At 31.6% G+C, this 19506-nt stretch overlaps 1 protein-coding gene across 3 annotated transcripts in view; it reads right to left on the bottom strand.

Moving 5' to 3' along the window:
• LOC142325647 (pre-mRNA-processing factor 39-like) overlaps positions 1 to 19506 on the bottom strand; it is a 117143-nt gene that overhangs the window by 11356 nt on the left and 86281 nt on the right. For all 3 annotated transcript variants that reach the window (XM_075367672.1, XM_075367670.1, XM_075367671.1), the window contains exons 16-17: positions 13482 to 13690; positions 1111 to 1170 (exon numbers count right to left, since the gene is read on the bottom strand). In XM_075367672.1, the coding sequence (XP_075223787.1) occupies positions 1111 to 1170; positions 13482 to 13690 (269 nt within the window). The remainder of the gene's footprint in view (positions 1 to 1110; positions 1171 to 13481; positions 13691 to 19506) is intronic.

Raw genomic sequence — 19506 nt, forward strand, 5'->3', positions numbered from 1 at the left:
TGGATTTTCCATTAATTCTAATCCTACACATGCCTCTTCATATTTATATTCTCACACCCTAATTTTTGGTGAACCAAAAATTTAGTGCTGAACTGTTTAGTTCTTACAGAGTCAACAATATTATACTGATTTTACCCTCTTCATGACACCATACCTTTTGCGGTAATATATTTATTCCGATTAATTAAACATTTCATTAATCACTTTCTTCATTTTAGTTGGTTTAACCATTGTCTATATGTTCCACATCATCATAGTTATGCAATTCCATTTTTTTTAAATTGTGTTTTCCTAGTCTTATTCAAGACATACCATCTGAATGCAGACAACAACATTACTTTTTATTGTGTAGAGTAATTAATGCTACCGTTAACTCCATACTTGGAACCAGGATTCTTCTCTTGAGGTTATCGTGAACTGAGAAATCCTATTGGTATAACAGAAATTTTTAGAAAACAACACTAACCGCACTGTGATGCTGTGGAATTTTGTGCAATAACTTTTGATACATTTATTTCCCTGTTATGATTACAATTTCAAACAGCAAGCATCAATTCCAGAAACATTTTGAAGCTACGTCATACAACATAAATTTTCTAACAAATCAGATTTTAGTAGTAGAATATAATTACTTATAAATACAGTTTTCATTCATTTACTGCTTATCATTATATATTTTCCATCTTTTTCACTGTATTCAGTGGGTTTTCAAAGAGATCTCTGATTCTTCAGAACACACAAATATAACTTGAAATTAAAATTATAGTTAAAAAAAAAGAAAGTATATTTATCATCTATGTCACTAATAAAAAATAATTTCTTAAAGCAGTAACTGATATGGTAAACCTGCTTCTTTGTTCTTTTATTTTTTTAACTGCTTTTAATTCAAAATTTATACATCTGAGCATTCTGATCTGTATGAAAGCACTCAAAGAGAAAAAGTATAAGAAATGATTGAACGAGAATTTATTTTTGATAAAAATCTTATTTGTGCTTTAAATTATTCCTTTTAATTTTACTTTTCACTTATCAGTGATAGAAGACTTTCATACCGTGAAAAATTCTAACTGTTAATACAAAATATAGTTTACTTTTTAAAATTTGCATTACCTTATCTTTTTCAATAGCTTTTTTCAACACAGCTAATGCTCTATCCACATCATTTAACATCTGAAACAGTTAAAACAATTAGAAATTATGCATTCTATTTTTCTAAGAATGGAACACTGAATTTATCACTTAGCACTGAAAATCATAAATTACAAGTGCACAAGCAGTCATAACAATGAACTCGAAAATAAGTGAATGTTTTTGAGTAATCTACAGTGACATAAACAATCTACTTTTAAACCATATTATGTTCATTCCTTTAATAAATTATACAACATTACAGGTTTTATCAATATAATAAAAACTGCCTAGATGGCTGAAGTTCATGAAAATTATATCAAAATAATTAATGTCACATAAAACATGAATTTATCTGAATATGTAAAAAAAACAGCTAAATACATGTTTAGAAAAAAAAAAACGATAAGACCACAGGAAATATTATTTTTGATAGTGATACTTTTCAAGTTTTCCAGAAACTTTACTGTTACTTGTATTTATAAATGTATAAAAAAACAATGCAACTTAAGTATATGTACGCTGTAATTCATTGGTCTCATTTTTACAGTCAAATATACTATTTTATTAACATATGTATAAAGGTTAAAAAAACAGAAGTTTTTTTTTTGTCTTCAGTCATTTCACTGGTTTGATACAGCTCTCCAAGTCTGTCTCTTCTTTAACTACATTTTTCCAAATGCTTCTTTCTTCATCTATTTACCGCAACACCTCTTCATTTGTCATTTTATCTACTCATCTGATTTTTAACATTCTCCTATAGCACCACACTTCAAAAGCTTCTGATCTTTTCTTCTCAGGTACTCCGATCATCCAAGTTTCACTTCCATATAAAGCCACGCTCCAAACATATACTTTCAAAAATCTTTTCCTGAACATTTAAATTAATTTTTGATGTAAACAAATTATATTTCTGACTGAAAGCTCGTTTCACCTGTGCTATTCGGCATTTTATATCGCTCCTGCTTCATCCATCTTTAGTAATTCTACTTCCCAAATAACAAAATTCTTCAACTTCCATAATCTTTTCTCTTCCTATTTTTACATTCAGTGGTCCATCTTCATTATTTCTACAACATTTCATTACTTTCGATTTGTTCTTGTTTATTTTCATGCGGTAGTTCTTGCGTAGGACTTCATCTATGCCGTTCATTGTTTCTTCTAAATCCTTTTTACTCTCGGCTAGAATTACTATATCATCGGCAAATCGTAGCATCTTTATCTTTTCACCTTGTACTGTTACTCCGAATCTAAATTGTTCTTTAACATCATTAACTGCTAGTTCCATGTAAAGATTAAAAAGTAACGGAGATAGGGAACATCCTTGTCGGACTCCCTTTCTTATTACGGCTTCTTTCTTATGTTCTTCAATTATTACTGTTGCCGTTTGGTTCCTGTACATGTTAGCAGTTGTTCTTCTATCTCTGTATTTGAACCCTAATTTTTTTAAAATTCTGAACATTTTATTCCAGTCTACATTATCGAATGCCTTTTCTAGGTCTATAAATGCCAAGAATGTTGGTTTGTTTTACTTTAATCTTCCTTCTACTATTAATCTGAGCACTAAAATTGCTTCCCTTGTCCCTATACTTTTCCTGAAACCAAATTGGTCTTCTCCTAACACTTCTTCCACTCTCCTCTCAATTCTTCTGGACAGAATTCTAGTTAAGATTTTTGATGCATGGCTAGTTAAGCTAGTTGTTCTGTATTCTTCACATTTATCTGGTCCTGCTTTCTTTGGTATCATGACTATAACACTCTTTTTGAAGTCTGATGGAACTTCCCCATTTTCATAAATATTACGCATCAGTTTGTATAATCTATCAATCGCTTCCTCACCTGCACTGCGCAGTAATTCTACAGGTCATCTATTCATATAGCCTTTTTGCAATTCAAATTATTTAATACTCCCTTAAATTCAGATCTCAGTCTTCTTCCTTTACAACACCATTTTACTAATTCATTTCCTCCATATAACTCTTCAATATATTCCACCCACCTATCGACTTTGCCTTTTGTATTATATATCGGTGTACCATCTTTGTTTAACACATTATTAGATTTTAATTTATGTACCCCAAAAGTTTCCTTAACTTTCCTGTATGCTCCTATTTTACTAATGTTCATTTCTCTTTCCACTTTTCTTTAATCCAATCTTCTTTCACTAGTTTGCACTTCCTGTTTATAGTATTTCTTAATTGTCGATAGTTCCTTTTACTTTCTTCAACACTAGCATTCTTATATTTTCTACGTTCATCTATCAGCTGCTATATATCGTCTGATCCAGGGTTTTCTACCTGTTCTCTTTGTTCTGCATAAGTTTGCTTCTGCTGATTTAAGAATTTCCTTTTATAACATTCTCCCATTCATCTTCTATATTTTCAATCCTATCTTTTTTATTCGGATCTCATGTGATGTCCTCCCCAAAAATCTTCTTTACCTCCTCTTCCTCAAGCTTTTCTAAATTCCACCGATTCATCTGACACCTTTTCTTCAGGTTTTTAAACCCTAGTCTACATTTCATTAACAATAAATTATGACCGCTATCAATGTCTGCTCCAGTATATGCTTTGCAGCTGACGAGTTATCTGATACCTTGCAGTATCACCTGGCTTTTTCCATGTGTATATTCTTCTATTATGATTTTTAAAATGGGTGTTGGCAATTACTAAATTATACTTCGTGGAAAACTGTACAAGTCAGTCCCCTCTTTCATTCCTTTTGCCCAGCCTGTATTCACCCACTATATTTCCTTTCCTTCCTTGCCTTTTCCAATGCTTGCATTCCAATCTCCAACTATTATTAAATTTTCAGTGTTTAATTGCTTTATCAATTTCTTCATATACACTCCTTAACTCATTATCATCATGGGTGCTTGTAGACATATAGTTAACGATCGTTGTCGGCTTAGGTTTTGATTTTATCTTTATTACAATGATTCTATCATTACGCATTTTGAAATACTCTACTCTCTTCCCTATCTTCTTGTTCATTATGAAACGTACTCCTGTCTGCCCATTATTTGAAGCTGAGTTAATTATTCTAAAATCACCTGACCAAAAGTCGTTTTCCTCTTCCCAACAAACCGCGCTAATTCCTACTACATCTACATTTATCCTATCCATTTCAATCTTTAAATTTTCTAACCTATTAACCTTTTATAGACTTCTAACATTCTACGGTCCGACTCATAGAATGTTATTTTTTTAATTTTCTGGTGACCTCTTCCTTATTAGTCTCCACCCAGAGATCTGAATGTGGGACTAGTTTACCTCCTGGATTATTTTACCAAGGAAGGTGCCTCCATCATTTTTATATGAAAATCCAGAAAGCTACATTTTCTTGGAAAAAAGCAGCTGTAGTTTTCCATTGCTTTCAGCTGCGCAGTACTCAGAGGATTGGGTGATGGTGATATGACTGTTTAAGTTGTCCTGACCTACACCCTTAACAACTACTGAAAAAGCTGCTGCCCTATTTCAGGAATCATTGGCTGAAATCAATGTCTGGCTCTCAACAGATACCTCTCTGATATGGCTGCACCTTCGGTCCAACTATTCTGTATCACTGAGCACTCAAGCCCCCTCACCAACGGCAAGGTCTCATGATTCATAGAGGGAGCAAAAATGTTTACCTTACTATTATTATAAAAGTACGACAGAATAAATAATAAAATATTAATAAAAATAATAAATTTTAACATAACAACTGAATTCTATTATTATTACTTTTTGTCTAACACTGGAGTTTCAACGTGAATGATTTTATTCATATCTTTTTGTCATAGATGACATTTATCAACCACCTTAGCACAATGTAATAAGCAAATCTCATACAGTGGAATTCGAAGGTGTTAGTATTTACCATATTGAATATTAAATACATAATTCTTCCATTTGGGAGGTCCATTTGGTTTAAATTTATATTTTTTTTTATACATAAACACATTAAATATGAGGTGCGACAATAAAGTAATGAGACTGATGTGAAAAAAATGTTGCTTACCGTTTTAGTCATGTTTAGTGTTGTCTCCTTCAAAGTAGTTTCCCTCCGATTGCACACACTTATTCCAGCGCTTCTGCCATTGACGGTAACATTTCTGGAACTCATCTTCTGTAATATCCTCCAAGACCCTCGTCACAGCTTTTTGGACATCTTGTGTTGTTTGAAAATGGTGTCCCTTGACCGCCATTTTGACTCTTGGAAATAGAAAAAAGTCGCACAGAGCGATATCTGGTGAATAAGGTGGCTGTGGTAGTACTGAAATTTGTTTTGAGGTTAAAAATTGCTGTACTGACAGAGCAGTATGGGATGGCGCATTATCGTGATGCAGAAGCCAATTTCAGCAATGTTGGCACGGACATGAAGAACTCGTTTACGAAGTCTTTCTAAAGTTTCTTTGTAGAAATATTAGTAAACTGTTTGTCCAGGAGGCACCCCCACTCTTTATGAACAATTCCCTTGGAATCAAAAATGCACACAAGCATGCGTTTTCACCCAATTTAACGCAAAAAGAAATGCCATACCGTTGCGCAATATTTTGCGGTTTCATTTCTGTGACGAGAGACACAAACACGTGTTCACTTATTACAGCACAACTCACGACCGAGCAGTTGCATCAATGTGCCGCTTGGACTAGAAGTAGCGTATAGACCAAGGTCAAAGATGGTGTGCCTACGCAAGCTGCAGGGTTGCCACATCTTGCAAAGAAAAATCAGTCTCATAACTTTATTGTCGTACCTCGTATCTTGCAAGGTCTTATTTCAAAGCAAAAGTACTCCACTTTTATAAATGCTGCATCCCATCCATTACAATTTTTGTTTGTTAAATAAAAATGACTGTTTTTTTGTTTTTTTTTTTTTTGTTAAATATATTCAATTACAATCTCTTATTTCATTCATAGTCAGCATAAAAGAAAGGGAAAATAAAAATACTTTGGAAATTTTCTTGGTAAAAAGATAAATCAGATAACACAATTATTAATGTTATCTTTATTTATTCCTTAGATAACTAAAATGTATACATTATATTGAAATATACTAGTTACTAATTGAAATTCAAACAAAACAAATAAATTCGAGGTATTTGAAAATTAGATGAATGCATGGCACTTGCAAAATCTATGAACTGTAGTAAAACATTCTGTATATTATGTTGTACAACACTATACAAAGTAGTCCATGCACAGTCAGTCTTCTTATAAATACATAAAAATAATTCTATAATTATCTTAGCAATTGGGAAGTGAAATAATGAGAATGGCAGACAAAGCATGAAAGCAAAGCAGGGTACTCGGTTGGATTTTTGCCTAGAAAGCACAAATTTTATATACCTATGAATTTATGAATGGATCAACCATAAAAGTACTACGTCACCACTGTATAAATACTGCATGTCGATCTAACAAGATGTGCAGAAAAAATGTATGTAAAATTAATGGCTACTCCATCTTCATCAGCACACAGATTGTATGCAATCATCGAATTGTTAAAGTTTAAACTACATCCCAAGTGTAACTATTGGACATGAAAATGCATAACTAAGGATTTTATATTTACATTAAGATTAATATTTTATAGGTTTTTCCATTTTAATTTTTTCAAATAAAAATTGCCTAGTCTACCAGCAATGGAAGCTAATTTATTACACATGTCATGCCATTAAATTTGAAATTTATTAAAAATAAATAAAAATTTTTTACTTTTATTTATATATTATAATTTCCACTTACCAACATTCATTAATAGTAATTACAGTCCGTCGAGTGCGGACGGACTATATATATATATATATATTTATTATATTATATATATATATATATTATATTAATATATATATTGTTATATATTATATGTAATATATATTATAAATATTTACTTAACATTTCAATGATTGTAATAAAATAAATATAACAAACAATTGGTCGTCAAAGAGGAAAAAAAAAATCAACATTATCAGTCATTCCAGTAGGAAGGTCACAAATATTATGTTTATTAGTATGAAACAGTTTTACCAACCTAGATTCAAAATTGTTTAATATTTGTTTGAATAAGATATCATTTTAAAAATTTATTTGTTCATTTATCGGTCTTTTATTATTTGATTTCTTTTACATAATATTTTTTATGAAGGTTATGAGAATATTCAAGAATTTTAATAAAATTATTTGGGTTGCGATTGTGATTTTGTTCTATGATATGTCTGGTAAAATTGGATCGTTCTATGTTTTCTTTATTTATACAATTAATGTATTCCTTAATTCTAATCAAAAAAGATCAATTACTCATCCCGATATACTCCAGATTACAGTTTGCACATTTTAAACTGTACACTCCCTGTTTATCTAAATGAAATTTATTTTTATGTTTTAATATTCTAGTAGAAACTCTGTTATTTATATAGTTTATTATTTTGTTATTCATTGTGTATGTAGTTTTTAATTCACATGATTTAAATATTTTATTGAATTTCTTGTAATTTGTATTATATTCAATTTTAGCATATTCGTTACCGTTATTATTTTTTAGTTTTATATTATCTTTTATTTATTTATTAAAACAAACGGGATAAATCCCATGATACAAAAAAAGATCAACATTACACTGTCACATACTATTATTTCATTCATATTTTAATAAACATCTTAATTTAAATTTAATTTAATACAAACTAAAATTATACAAATCAAACCGGTTAGTGTTATTATTACAATTTAATGACAATCATTGAACAATTGATCCACATAAAAGTAATAGTTATGGTTTCTAAAAGCAATAGTTATGGTTTCTAAGTTTCTGACCAGGAACAAACAAATCAAATTTTGAAAGGAATTCTGGACAGTCAATATGATTATTAATAACCTTATAGGCAAAAATTAAATTCCAAGGCAAAAATTAAATCCCATCTTAAAAATGATGACTGTACCAACAGTATACCTAATGCAGAAGCAATTCGATTATAATCATGGTCTGAATAATGCTTTGTGTGACACGTTTTATAAGAAACATATCTAAAGTAAAGGCAATTCACTTTTTCTGGTTTTTTAAAAAGTTCAAGAGTATTAGGTCTCCAGATGCTTGAGCAGTACAAAAAATGTGGATAAATAAATGCAAAATATAAAGTTCTAAACGCGATGATACCAAACATTTTGTGAAAACCTTTTTATGAAATTTAATTTTTTTATGGCTTTATAAACAATATAATTTTTAAATGAAAATTTACAATCAAAATAAACCCAAAGGTCCTTAATTTCAGTAACCTGATTGAGATAGATATCACGGATTCTATGATCACTAACATCTTTATTCTGTTTTCATTATTTATCTGTTTTCCAAAAGTAATAGAGAAACATTTATAAACATTGCATGTCAACCCATTAAGATGATACCAATTTACCGTAGTCTAAATCCCTTTGCAAAAGAATCTTATCAGTCGAATCCTTAACAGCTAATGTCAGTTTAGCATCAGCAAAAAGCAAAAGTAAAGCAAACTCTATAACAGAGTCTAAATCATTGATATAAACTGAGAACAAAGGTGGTGCAAGGTGGATGGGTACCTTGTACCACACAAAACGTTTCATGAATTTTATATAAATTTTATTTTTTAAATTAGTACATAATTTATTTATTAGATTTCCATTGTATCCATTATTTATAGCTATATATTTAATTCATTGTGTAATTTTATATTATGTTTTAAATATTTTATAGCTCTATGTATTAATGAGTTAAATGTTGCCATTTTCTGATTCCAAGGAATGAAACAAATTATGGTGTCCTGTTTAGTAGGTTTTCTATATATATCGAAATTGAGTTTATTATTACTGTAATTTTTATATCTAAAAGTTGTTGTTTGGACAACAACTTGTTGTTGTCCACTTCTTAAATTGTTGATCATATATGACTAATATGTCATCTACATATTTTTTATATACTGAAATTTGGTGTTTATTTATTTGTAATATACATTATTGTTTTCTAATTCATTAATGAACATTTTTTTTTTTTTTTTTGTTTATACTGTTTTATTAGAAATATATGTTTTGTGGTCTACAAACTATATTCTCTATTCCTTCTTTTATTTTTATTAACGTACTGTACTTTTTTTAAGTATTAATTATTAATGTGCTGCAAAAATAATGCTGAAAGTTATGAACAGAAGGTTGATTACAAAAATGGAAGAGAATGCTGGGAAAGAACATATTAGATTCAGAAAAGGAACAACAGAAACTGTAGAACTGACCAAAATTATTGAAAAGAGATGTTTTAAAAGACCAAGAGGACTGTTTGTGTTTTATAGATATGGAAAAGGCATTCGACAGAGTACAGTGACAAAAGTTATTTGAAGTTTGAGAGTTGACTGGAAAGATAGGAGACTGAGAGAATTGTATATCAAGCAAAAAGCAGTTGTGAAAATAAATGAGAATCTCACAAATTCATTAGAATTAAGCAGAGGAATGAGGCAAGGCTGCTGTTTATCACCAACACTGTGTCTATCCTTTATATCAAGGAAATGTTGAAAGAAATATTGGATGGCCAAAAAGGAGTAAGCGTGAGTAGAAGAAATATAAATTGTGTCAAATTTGCTGGTGATCGGCTGATTGTAGCTAAAGACACTCAGACATTACTAGGAGAATGATAAAATCATTGGAAGTAAAGATGAAGAAATACGGAATGAAAATAAATGCGAGGAAAACAAAAGTTACGAAGGTAAATGAGAGGAAGATATGGATTTTGTAACGGCAAAAGAAAAAATTGAACAAGGAAAAAGATACAGATATCTCAGGACAGTACTAGCTAAAACTGGAGGAATAAAGAAGAGATTAAGATGAGAATAACAAAAGGAAGCCTTTTTTAGAAAGTAAAACTATTCTGCAGTGACATGCATCTGGACCCAGGCAAGAGATTGGTAAGATGTTACTTTTCGAGTGTACTTTTGTACAGTAGTGAACAATGGACACTGGGGAAAAAGGAAAAAGATAAGATTGAAGCTTTTGAGATGCGGTCTGGAGGAAGATAAAATGGGTGGACAGAGTGAGAGAAGATAAGATGGGTGCTGTTATAACATGGAAGTATTAAGAAGAATAAATGAAAACAGAAAAATATCGGTAACTATCAGAACGGGTAAAGGAATCTGGATTAGGCATTAAATTAGGGGAAAGTTAAATAAAAATAAAAGGGAAAAGTTTATAAATGCAGTTCTTGAAGGCTTCACTGAAGGTGAAAAGAAAAGGGACAGGTTCATAAACAGTAAGGAAGATTAGGAGGCAACTGTGGTTCCAGGGACCTGCCAACAAGCAGAATACCACATCATGATGACTGTATTAAGATTGTAGAATAGAAAAAGAAATATCCCAGTAAATATTTAAATAAAATAATCATGCAACATTAAATACATACACCATTTTATTGAATTTAATTTTTTCAAGATTCATATCATTCTTCTGCACTGTTAAATTATATTTTTAATTTATTAATATAAACCACCTACAGTATATTCAGTTAGCTTGTAAAGTGAAGAATAAACAAACATTGGATTTGTCATGATTCTGCTGAGTCAGGTCCTGTGTATCAGTGCCAATTCACAATGCGGCCATATCTATAAACAGCGCTGGTCGCAAAATAATTAATCATGTAGCAGTCATGTAGTCTAATGTTTATATAATGTTACATCTTCTAAGTTCTATATGACCATTCTTTTGTTCTTGAGCTAAATTTTTGCGTTTCTTTTATTTATTTACTCTAATGTTATTTCAAGTTAATATAATGCAATTTTTTTTAAGTTTATTGGAACATAAAAGTAGCATACACCTAGATTTTATATATAATACCATTATTTTGACACCATGTCTGATATCAATTCAGCTAATAATAGCGCATGATTATCCCCTCAGATTAAAAGGTCGCAAAAAAGCCCTTAAGTCATGTCATGCGGAAAAATATATATTTTAAATGCTTACAAAAGCGAATTACAGAGTAATCCAACAGCTTTGATTTTGGATGTCGTTAAAGCTGCTAACATAAGTTGAAGTTGAAGTTGCGCTGCTTCAGTGTACAAAGTGGTTTGCGAGTATTAATCTACTAATGAATTATGGTTTCCTAAGAAAACAAAATGCCATAGGTCAACTGAAGAAAAAGTTGAAGATTTTGAAAAATGCTTTCGTAAAAAAAGTATGCAAATTTTTTTTTCTAAACAAACTACCTACAATAGGCAAAAGTGTTAAGAGTTGTAAATGACAATAATGATCTATCGGATTTCTGAAGAACAACTTTTTATAAATCTTTAAAAAGTATGAATTTTAAATATGAAAAACAGGGCCGAAAAAGTGCTTTAATTCCAGCCATGTGTTTGAAAAAGGATGCTATTCAAAATGCGGCTTAGTTCAAAAAGAGTAATTTTTGAAGAGAATGAACTTAAGGTACGATCATTGCAAAGGGTTTTGCATATTAAAAATAATTTTAATGCGTATAAAATTGATGAGTTACCAAGATCCAATGGTAAAATCATGCTTTGATTATCTCCTCGTTGTTGTATTAATTTGGGAACAAATCAAAAGTTACGTAGTATCAGAAAATACTACTTTTAAAATAATTGATGTTAAAAATTTATGCTAAAAAGCCATCGATAAAATAGGCCAGTATGAATGGAAAACTGAAAAAAAAACATGTAACGGATACTCTAGCCTCTCATCATATTTCTTAATAGCGATAGCACTGTGGATTTCTCGAAATCAGATAACGATAACCGAATTAAATTTATTTATTTATTAACATAACAATTTTATCTAAAATATACTGAACTTTTAGCGTTAGTGCACAATTGATAATTTCGTAACTCTTAAAAAACTCAAGGAAACTATGCAATAATAGACAATTTTACTGAATAAAATACTCATGGGTCACTAGATGAGTCAAACAAGGTAAAAAACATTTATTGATCATTTAACATGATCTTAATTTATTTAAATTTAAAATAGATGTACAATTTTTGTAAAATATTATAGCGTGTGGTTACTGAATATTAATGTAGTTTCTTTTATATGTATCAGGATTTACAAGAAATGTTTGTGAATCGGCTGCCTGAACACTTGTATGCGCAGTTTGTTTACTTCTATAAGCTAATTCAATATGATATAAAATAGAATACTGAGATAAGAATATCTTACCTTAATTTATCAGATAGTACTTTCTGGGGAGCCTGCATCCTCAGTCACGATTGAACTCATTTTATTAATTGCACAATAAATAAATTAGCAAAACACTGTTACTAAAATAAACCATGCACATGGTGTAATGTTCGTTCCAGTACTGGAGGTGGTTTATATTAATAGAATTTAAAATATAATTTAACAGTGCCAGAAGAATAATATGAAAAGATTAATCTCAATAAAATTATGTATATATTTAATGTTGCACGATTGTTTTATTTAAATATTTTACTGGGAATTTTCTTTTTCTACTCTAAAATCTTAATACATTCATAATATGGTATATTTTGCCTGTTAGCAGGTCCCTGGAATCACTGTTGTCTCCTAACCTTCCTTACTCTTTATTAGCCAGCCTCTTCCTGCCTCTTCTTTTTACTTTCGGTGGAGCCTTCAAGAACTGTGTTTATATTTAACTTTCCCCTAATTAAATGCCCAATCTAGATTACTTTTCTTATTCTGATATTCTCCAATATTTTTCTGTCTTCATTTATTCTTCTTAATATTTCTAAGTTACTTTCTCTATTCACCCAATTTATCTTCTCCATCTTCCTCCTAGCCCATATCTCAAAAGCCTCAATCTTTTTCTTTTTTCCCCAGTGTCCATTGTTCACTACTGTACAAAAAAATACTCAAAAAATAACATTTTACCAATCTCTTTGCTCAGGTTCAGGTGCTATCACTGCAGATAGTAAAAGATAGATACATATAAAATGCAAGCAGTTGAAATTATGGTGGTATTACAACTAAACATCACAATAACCAGACAGCTGTAAGCAGGTTGTCATACTAAACTAATGTACTGCAAATAATAGTATACGTTGGTGACAATCACAATACTGAACCATTGACTATTTGATTGTACAGCCTTAAAACACAAAATCAAGGATAAGGGATCCATTTGGGGGAGGGGAGGAATTATGTCATGAAGAACAAAACTATAACAGAAATATAGTCAACAATTATAGTCATTTATTATGCTTTTTTTCACAATATGCAAATTACGGTTAACAAGCACAAAATGACTACATAACAAACATTTTCCAACTTCAGGTGACACAAGTGTGTCGGTTATGTTACCATTCATTTATAAAAACTAAATAACTACTTTTACACGGATGAAAATTAAAAATGTCTTAATGTTTTGACTCACCTTCCAACAAAATCTTGCATATTTGATAGCCATGTTATTAGATGAAATTTTACTTTTTGCTGTACTAATATAATGTTCATATAATGCAGCTGCTTCTTCCAAATTACCAGTTCTTCGCTCTAAGTTTATCCTTCTGAAAGCCACTTGCATAAGACTGGGAACAATTTTTTCTAGATTAGCTAAAATTTCCCTTGCTTTTTCCGCGTTCCCTAAAAGGAAACAATTTTTTTTATTACCGTATACGAACAGTCTATACTTTGAAACTTATACCAAATTTGGGTTTCTAAATATTACCAAGCAGGCGAAATTAGATCTGATAAGGCAGTACACTGCATCCTTTAAAACCTAATGATTCCAGAACAGCTTTAACATCTCTGGCAGTAGAATCCAGAAAATTGAAGAGTGAAAGGGTACCCTTCAATATCTGTGCCTGTGTACATATATACATTTAGGAAAAAAAACAATGAAATTATTAAAATTTATTCATTTATTAATTTTTTTATCAAAACTTCGACAAGCTATACTATACATGAATAGTTATATAGACTATACAAACATGAATAGACTATACAAGACAATGTATATTAATAATGCCATGATTAAAACAACATGATGATAGTGTTGACTTTCATTCAGAAGTTCCTAGAATCAAATCCCAATTGAATTTTAGTTAATATTTCTCTACCGGATGAGTTAAGAGTTGGAATAGAAAATTCAGCCAACAATACTGGCATACAAAATTTGATTTATGTTTTATATGCAAGGTATCAGATAGATTATATCATGGTTAAGTAAAGAATTAGAAATCAACTCGTTGACTGCAAAACTTACCCTGGAGCAGACATTGATAGCGACCGAATTTGGTGATAACGGAATGTAGATTGGGGTTTAAAAACCTGAAGAAAAGGTGTCAGATGAATCAGTGGAATTTAGAGAAGCTTGAGGAAGAGGAGGTAAAGAAGATTTTTGAGGAGGACATCGCAAGAGGTCTGAGTAAAAAAGATAAGGTAGTAAATGTAGAAGAATGGGAGAATGTTAAAAAGGAAATTCTTAAATCAGCAGAAGCAAACATAGGCGGAATAAAGAGAACTGGTAGAAAACCTTGGGTTTCAGATGATATATTGCAGCTGATGATGAACATAGAAAATATAAGAATGCTAGTGATGAAGAAAGTAAAAGGAACTCTATCGGCAAATAAGAAATGCTATAAACAGGAAGTGCAAACTGGCGAAAGAAGAGTGGATTAAAGAAAAGTGTTCAGAAGTGGAAAGAGAAATGAACATTGGTAAAATAGACGGAGCATACAGGAAAGTTAAGGGAAATTATCGGGTACATAGATTAAAATCAAATAATGTGTTAAAAAAAGATGGTACACCAATATATAATACGAAAGGTAAAGTCGATAGATGGGTGGAATATATTGAAGAGTTATATGGAGGAAATGAATTAGAAAATGGTGTTATAGAGGAAGAAGAGGAAGTTCAGGAGGATGAAATGGGAGAAACAATACTGAGATCTGAATTTAAGAGAGCATTAAAAGATTTAAATGGCAGAAAGGCTCCTGGAGTAGACGGAATACCTGTAGAATTACTGTGCAGTGCAGGTGAGGAAGCGATTGATAGATTATACAAGCTGGTGTGTAATATTTATGAAAAAGGGGAATTTCCATCACAGACTTCAAAAAAAGTGTTATAGTAATGATACCAAAGAAAGCAGGGGCAGATAAATGTGAAGAATACAGAACAATTAGTTTAACTAGTCATGCATCAAAAATCTTAACTAGAATTCTATACAGAAGAATTGAGAGGAGATTGGAAGAAGTGTTAGGAGAAGACCAATTTGGTTTCAGGAAAAGTATAGGGACAAGGGAAGCAATTTTAGGCCTCAGATTAATAGTTGAAGGAAGATTAAAGAAAAACAAACCAACATACTTGGCGTTTATAGACCTAGAAAAGCCATACGATAACGTAGACTGGAATAAAATGTTCAGCATTTTAAAAAAATTAGGGTTCAAATACAGAGATAGAAGAACAATTGCTAACATGTACAGGAACCAAACAGCAACAGTAATAATTGAAGAACATAAGAAAGAAGCCGTAATAAGAAAGGGAGTCTGACAAGGATGTTCCCTATCTCCGTTACTTTTTAATCTTTACATGGAACTAGCAGTTAATGATGTTAAAGAACAATTTAGATTCGGAGTAACAGTACAAGGTGAAAAGATAAAGATGCTACGATTTGCTGATGATATAGTAATTCTAGCCAAGAGTAAAAAGAATTTAGAAGAAACAATGAACGACATAGATGAAGTCCTACGCAAGAACTACCGCATGAAAATAAACAAGAACAAATCGAAAGTAATGAAATGTAGTAGAAATAACAAAGATGGACCACTGAATGTGAAAAGATTATGGAGGTAGAAGAATTTTGTTATTTGGGAAGTAAAATTACTAAAGATGGACGAAGCAGGAGCGATATGAAATGCCGAATAGCACAAGCGAAACGAGCCTTCAGTAAGAAATATAATTTGTTTACATCAAAAATTAATTTAAATGTCAGGAAAAGATTTTTGAAAGTATATGTTTGGAGTGTCGCTTTATATGGAAGTGAAACTTGGACAATCGGAGTATCTGAGAAGAAAAGATTAGAAGCTTTTGAAATGTGGTGCTATAGGAGAATGTTAAAAATCAGATGGGTGGATAAAGTGACAAATGAAGAGGTATTGCGGCAAATATAGATGAAGAAAGAAGCATTTGGATAAATATAGTTAAAAGAAGAGACAGACTTATAGGCCATATACTAAGGCATCCTGGAATAGTCGCTTTAATATTGGAAGGACAGGTAGAAAAAAAAATTGTGTAGGCAGGCCACATTTGGAATATGTAAAACAAATTGTTAGGGATGTAGGATGTAGAGGGTATACCGAAATGAAACGACTAGCACTAGATAGGGAATCTTGGAGAGCTGCATCAAACCAGTCAAATGACTGAAGACAAAAAAAAAAGTTTTATATTATGTTTTTTCAGAAGTGAAAATGGGTGAATCTAATAAACATTTATTGCACTGGATTCAAATATGGTTTCAGAATTTGTTTATCACATAAGGATTTTTAGAAACAACTATTTTAATTTTACAAAATAATAAATTTAAAATACATTCTTAGTATAATATAATCTTATCTAAAAAGTAGTAATGTTTAATTTTCTCTGATATTTTGTGTCATGAACATCTCTCTTTAGGGTCCAACAGTAATCAGTTAGCATTGTCCTGGTACAGTTTTTCCATATCTGAAATATCCTGATGGAATCATTCACCATCCATTTCCATCGCCGACTGCTCCTAGCTTTGGTGTGAAACTTTTAGTAGAAGTTTCATGTTCATATAAGTTTACTTCAGATCTGTAGTGTATACTAGTGGCACTGATAGTATTTATTCCCATTGTGCAGAAACACGGCTATCAGACTAACATTAGACAAATCAATTAACAAATGCCACTTCTCTGTTTTGTAATCATGACCAAATGATTATATTACAAACAAAACATTATTACAAAAAAACACATCCATCTTCAATATAAAGGAATTCTTGAAGTCATTATATATATTTCTAAAAACACATACTTTTGTTTCATGGTGGTGGAGCTTCCAACCTTTTAATTGTGAGCCCAAAAGTTCTGCTTCCTTTTTTGATAAATTCAGATCTCGTAAAAAATCACTGAGGTCCCCTTGTGTTAGTAAATGTAGTTCCCCAGATGAACACAAAGCCTCACAATAGTTTGGATCAATTCCCACATCAACATTTTCTTCTGCCAAACCTTAATATTGTTGACTATCACTAAGTATATTTTCTGGTGGTTTAGGCACAAGCCACTGTGAGCCACAGGCCTCATGGCAGATCGTAAATTAGAGTATGGAATAGTGTGCTTTGATTTTGAACTAACGCCTGAAATATTAGTCAGACAAAGGTAATAACACTATCCAACAATGAAAATGTTTAAGGCTCAAGAATAGCTTATTCTTATACAATTCTATATGTTGAATTCAAAAATCACCATAAAAATGACTAATTACCTCTTGGTTTGGCGATACAATAACACATTATTTTTTACCCGATCTACATTTTTAGTTTGGGGGTAATTTTGTTTTTGGAGTTTTCACACCTGTTAAATGACAAAACTCAACGTTATCCAGCTGTTTGTAAGTTTTAAACATTATTAGCGTTGCTGTGACTGTAAGTTTCATATTGTTTTGCAATTAGTGCAGAATTTCTCTGGTTTTCAAGTGCCTTTGAAGTGAAAAATTAGTTAAATCAAAATGCCACAAAAAAAATGTGTAAATTCAGTGAATAATTTTTGTTACATTTGTGGTGAAATAACATTTTTGTCACAGAAATGCAATCTGACATCTCTTGTGAAGACTGCCTATCGGCATTATTTTGGTATGAAGGTAGGAGATCAGGATACCTCATGGGCTCCATATATATGTTCCACTCTTCTTCAGTTATAATACAGGAATGGCTGAAAAATAAAAAAACAATCTATGGCTTTTGCTATGCCATAGATGGTTTGGCGGGATTTACAAACCATACAGATAACTGCTATTTCTGCTTGACTCCACCTACCTTTGTAGGTGGAATCAAGCATGATTATAAATGAAGAAAAGAGTTACAGCACAATACCTTAATCTTCCATCTGCTATTCATTCTATTCCACATTCAGGTAGTTAATCAGTTCCTACTCCACCACAAAATTATGAGCTTGAAGTAGAAAATGAAGACACTGTGGAAGGAGAAGCCAACAAGTGTTCCACATGCCATGACTCTGATTTTGGCAAAAAAGATTATAAACTGCACAGACTGAGTCAAGCGGAATTGAGTGATCTCATTTGAGACCTTGATTTGTCGAAGGAGAAGGCAGAACTTCTAAGGTCAAAACTAAACTACAGCAATGAAATTTTCTCCAATGTGATGTCAGGGTCTCACAATACAGACATCATTCAGATCTGCTTTCCCTTTCTTGGAAAACAATCGTGTTTGCCGTGACGTTAATGGCTTAATGAAATGTTTGAATTTGAATCATGTTCCAACTGTTTGGAGGCTATTCATAGACTCCTCCAAGCTTAGTTTGAAAGCTGTATTTTTTCACAACGGCATCCGTCTTTCTTCTATTCCTGTTGGTCATGCGGTTCTCATGAAGAAACCCACCGGGTTGGTCTAGTGGTTAACGCATCTTCCCAAATCAGCTGATTTAGAAGTCGAGAGTTACAGCGTTCAAGTCCTAGGAAAGCCAGTTATTTTTACACGGATTTGAATACTAGATCGTGGATACCGGTGTTCTTTGGTGGTTGGGTTTCAATTAACCACACATCTCAGGAATGGTCGAACTGAGAATGTACAAGACTACACTTCATTCACACTCATACATATATCCTCATTCATCCTCTGAAGAATTATCTAAACGGTAGTTACCGGAGGCTAAACAGGAAAAAGAAAGGTTCTCATGAAGACTTATGCAAACATGGCAATCCTCCTAGACTCGATCAAATATGCTGAACACAAATGGAAAATCTGTGGTGATCTAAAAGTCATCACTGTACTCTTAGGAATGTAACTGGGTACACTAAATACTGCTGTTTTTATGTATGTAGGAGAGTAGGGATAATAAATCACAATATATTCAAGCACATTGGCCTGCAAGAAATCTTAACTTGAGCGAGAAAAATGACGTTGCCTAGCCTCTTGTGGACCCAAAAGATGTTCTTCTTCTACTCCTTTATATAAAGCTGGGTTTGATGAAAAATTTTGTCAAAAGTATGAACCGAGAAGAACAGGCCTTTAAGTACTTAAGAGACAAATTTCCTACATTAAGTGATGCAAAAGTTAAGGAAGGTATTTTTGTTGGGTCACAAAGTTGACAACTTGTAAAGGATCCTGCGTTTGACCGAATTTTGGAGGGGAAAGAAGAGGAAGCTTGGGAAGCCTTAAAGCGAGTCATTCATGGATTTTTAGGCAACAAAAGAGATGAAAA

This window comes from Lycorma delicatula, chromosome 5, assembly GCF_047948215.1.
Source record: "Lycorma delicatula isolate Av1 chromosome 5, ASM4794821v1, whole genome shotgun sequence".
Classification (NCBI taxonomy): Eukaryota; Metazoa; Arthropoda; class Insecta; order Hemiptera; family Fulgoridae; genus Lycorma; species Lycorma delicatula.